Source organism: Aplysia californica, unplaced genomic scaffold (assembly GCF_000002075.1).
Source record: "Aplysia californica isolate F4 #8 unplaced genomic scaffold, AplCal3.0 scaffold00266, whole genome shotgun sequence".
Classification (NCBI taxonomy): Eukaryota; Metazoa; Mollusca; class Gastropoda; order Aplysiida; family Aplysiidae; genus Aplysia; species Aplysia californica.
Window position 1 is genome coordinate 163,968 of NW_004797536.1, and position 2,853 is coordinate 166,820.

At 43.2% G+C, this 2,853-nt stretch overlaps 1 protein-coding gene across 1 annotated transcript in view; it reads right to left on the bottom strand.

Annotated features, from left to right (window-relative positions):
- LOC101850570 (voltage-dependent calcium channel gamma-5 subunit) overlaps positions 1–1,187 on the bottom strand; it is an 8,863-nt gene extending 7,676 nt beyond the window's left edge. Inside the window, exon 1 of the mRNA XM_005100956.3 lies at positions 70–1,187. Coding sequence (XP_005101013.1) covers positions 70–337 — 268 coding nt within the window. The 5' untranslated portion in view covers positions 338–1,187. The remainder of the gene's footprint in view (positions 1–69) is intronic.
- Positions 1,188–2,853: the final 1,666 nt, after the last annotated feature.

Below are 2,853 nucleotides of genomic sequence, written 5' to 3' on the forward strand. Positions count from 1 at the left end.
GGGGGGGTATTAACAAAAAGTAGAACAAGGGAAAAATGTTGGCAAAAATGGACTTTTCTTAAAACTCACTTGTCTCCGACAGCATACAGAACCGCCAAAGTCCCGTCCAGAAGTGTAGCACGAAAGCGTGCATCGTGGCGTTGGCAGGGGGCGCGTCTTCTCCTTCCAGGGGCTCTATCATCAGGGACTCCTTTGTGGTCAGCCAGGAGTCGGTGGAGACGGCCAGGGCGAAGAGAGCCACCGCCCCCGCCCCCAACACAAAGGAGAGGACTGTGAGCTTATACACGCTGCAATAGTTCATGCTGTACCGCAGCCGATCGCACATCAGTGTACCCATCACAGACTGGCATGCTGCAGCTTGGCTTGAGGTTTGGGTATGGTTATGATCCCGGGAAGCAGAGTATGGGTATGGTTATGATTTATCCAGGGAAGCAGAGTATGGGTATGGTTATGATTTATCCCGGGAAACAGAGTATAGGTATAGTATAGTTTTGGTCCCTGAAGGCCGAGAATGTCTCTGAGTGTTCTTGAAGGCGGTTGGACGGCGCAACTGGTAGTTACCTCTTCTGTGCTTTCCTTCTGTTGTTTCTGTCTGTCTTGCCTTTTTCCCACTGTTCTGTGTGACTGGGCTTTTGTGTCGATGTGCTTCCCTTTACTCAAAGTCAGACTCGAACTTAGATGAGCGTTTCTTAGGTCTGCTGCTTGCTGGGGTAAAAGCAGTTATAAAGCGGATAAATCTGACTGTAGAGCATGGAAATGGTCTGTGTAAATGTACATAAAAGTAATTATTCTTATATTGAGCACGCTTTTGACCACGATTAAGAGATCGATATAGCAAAAGAGTACGTGCACGCATTTTTATTTCCGTCTTCGACAAAGTGTGGATTCATGAAAGCCAATGTCACAGTTTGCTCACTTTAATTTTGTGTAAGATTATTCTGTAAGGATTGAATTGGGGATTCCAAGATGTAGATGGCGGGCGCGTTTTGGGACTACACCACCCCAGCCTGAGTCTCCGAGTCCACAATGTTAAGCTCATCTATCGCCTCGGCGTCCTTTACAGAATTATGGGCTCCCTTTCAAGCAGACATAGTCACATTTTTTCGCCATCATGGTCTTCCGATTTGCGAAGATATGGGCAAAACACTAAACAGCCATCTCCCGTAGAGTCATCTTTTGTGCGAGTATAACCTACGAAGAAAAGAGAAAGATATCCAGATCATTATAGTACCAGATCTGAAACAGACATCGGTGGTCATGGATCTCCATTCATTTCTCCCCTCGGATTCTCCAAAAAATCCTACATTATCCCGGTGTTTCCCTGTCGCCGGGATCCGAATATCCTCATAAATTTATGTGTGTCCTTTGAATTAATTTTTAATATTCTATGTTCGACCTAGATTGTCTCTTTTATAAGAAGAGGAGGGGGCTGCTGGTGAGGGGTCTTGAATTGGGGAGGGATGTGGGATGAGGGGATATAATGGCACACGATTTAGAGGGTTTAAGTGTTGGGGGTATGGGGTACATGAGCAAACAAGGTGCGAAGAGTGCCATGAAACTTCCAAAGTAAGAAAACAAGATGTTCCGTTGGGGATTCCAGCCGATTCCATCAACACCGTAGGTCAGCGTGAAAGAAGCTGAGCAAACGACGTTCATTATTCCCACATGGCAGCGAACGTCAGCAAGTTGCGGTAAATAGATTTGCTGCTGTATTTTGATATCATATACAGCCACAGCGTTACGATGAACTACAAGAGGTCGACGAACTACCGAACTTAACCTTTGAAACAAGCTTCGGTACTTTTATAATTTTTCTTGTTGTGTCTTATGGGCTTTAGTAGGGTTATTTCCCTCTTAGTTGAGCCTTTTAGTGATTTCATTGACGAAATAATGTTAAGTATACAGTCTAACTGGGTCGGATAACTGAGAGAAAATGGAGCACGGACCGAACGACTATTTTGTTTAATACATTACACTGATACTCTAAATGAAAGATCTGTCACATTAACCCTCTCACTGCTAGGTTCTCTCCCCAATTCTACCAAACAGGTAGAGACAGCCTTGGGCTAAGCGCTAACGGAGTTAAAACGTTAAAAAAATATGCATTAGTTAGAAATTATTTACTTTTTCACTTTTTCTTTCTCTGGTATCCCTAGGATGTCGAAGAGAGGTGCATGTTTCGGTGCTGTGCTAAGCGTAAGGCCAAAGTGATAGATATGGCATGTTGTTCCAGGACCATTAAATTTCGCCTTATACAATCAGGTCTTTTCTAGAAGTTATGAAATTTATAAATCATTTTCAATTGCTAGCACTGTAGAGTTCACTCAAATGAATAAATCATTTTGGTGACCAAGTCTAGAGACAGCTACACACACACACACATCTTTCAAGTTTATTTTTTTCCGTCGTGCATGGTGGCATGGCGGCAGGCCAGGTGAAATGACTTGCACGGTCGTATCTAGGCCACAGGTCGAAGTTTAACGACCTCTCGTCTAGCTCGACAAGAGCGTACTGTCACCATCTTCACGCAATTCAGATAAATGAGTACCAGTTCCATAAACTACATAATAAGGAGTCTGGATGCTCTTTAACTAACTCCCCGGGCATCCATGCCAAGACCCTGGAAATGGCTTTGGGATTTTTGCATTATTATAACTCGACCCATTTATGTAAGGTCAGCCCCATTTTCAACAAAATTATCATCTCTTATACAGTAATTATTGTTCCTAAGCAGGTGTATCTAGTATTCAGCACTCTTATAGCAGTATTGAAATGCTGAAGTACAAGATTTTCTGTTGAAATGCAATTCTTTTTGCCGGATTTGTTGTTTAAAAAAAATACTTATTTACTCCC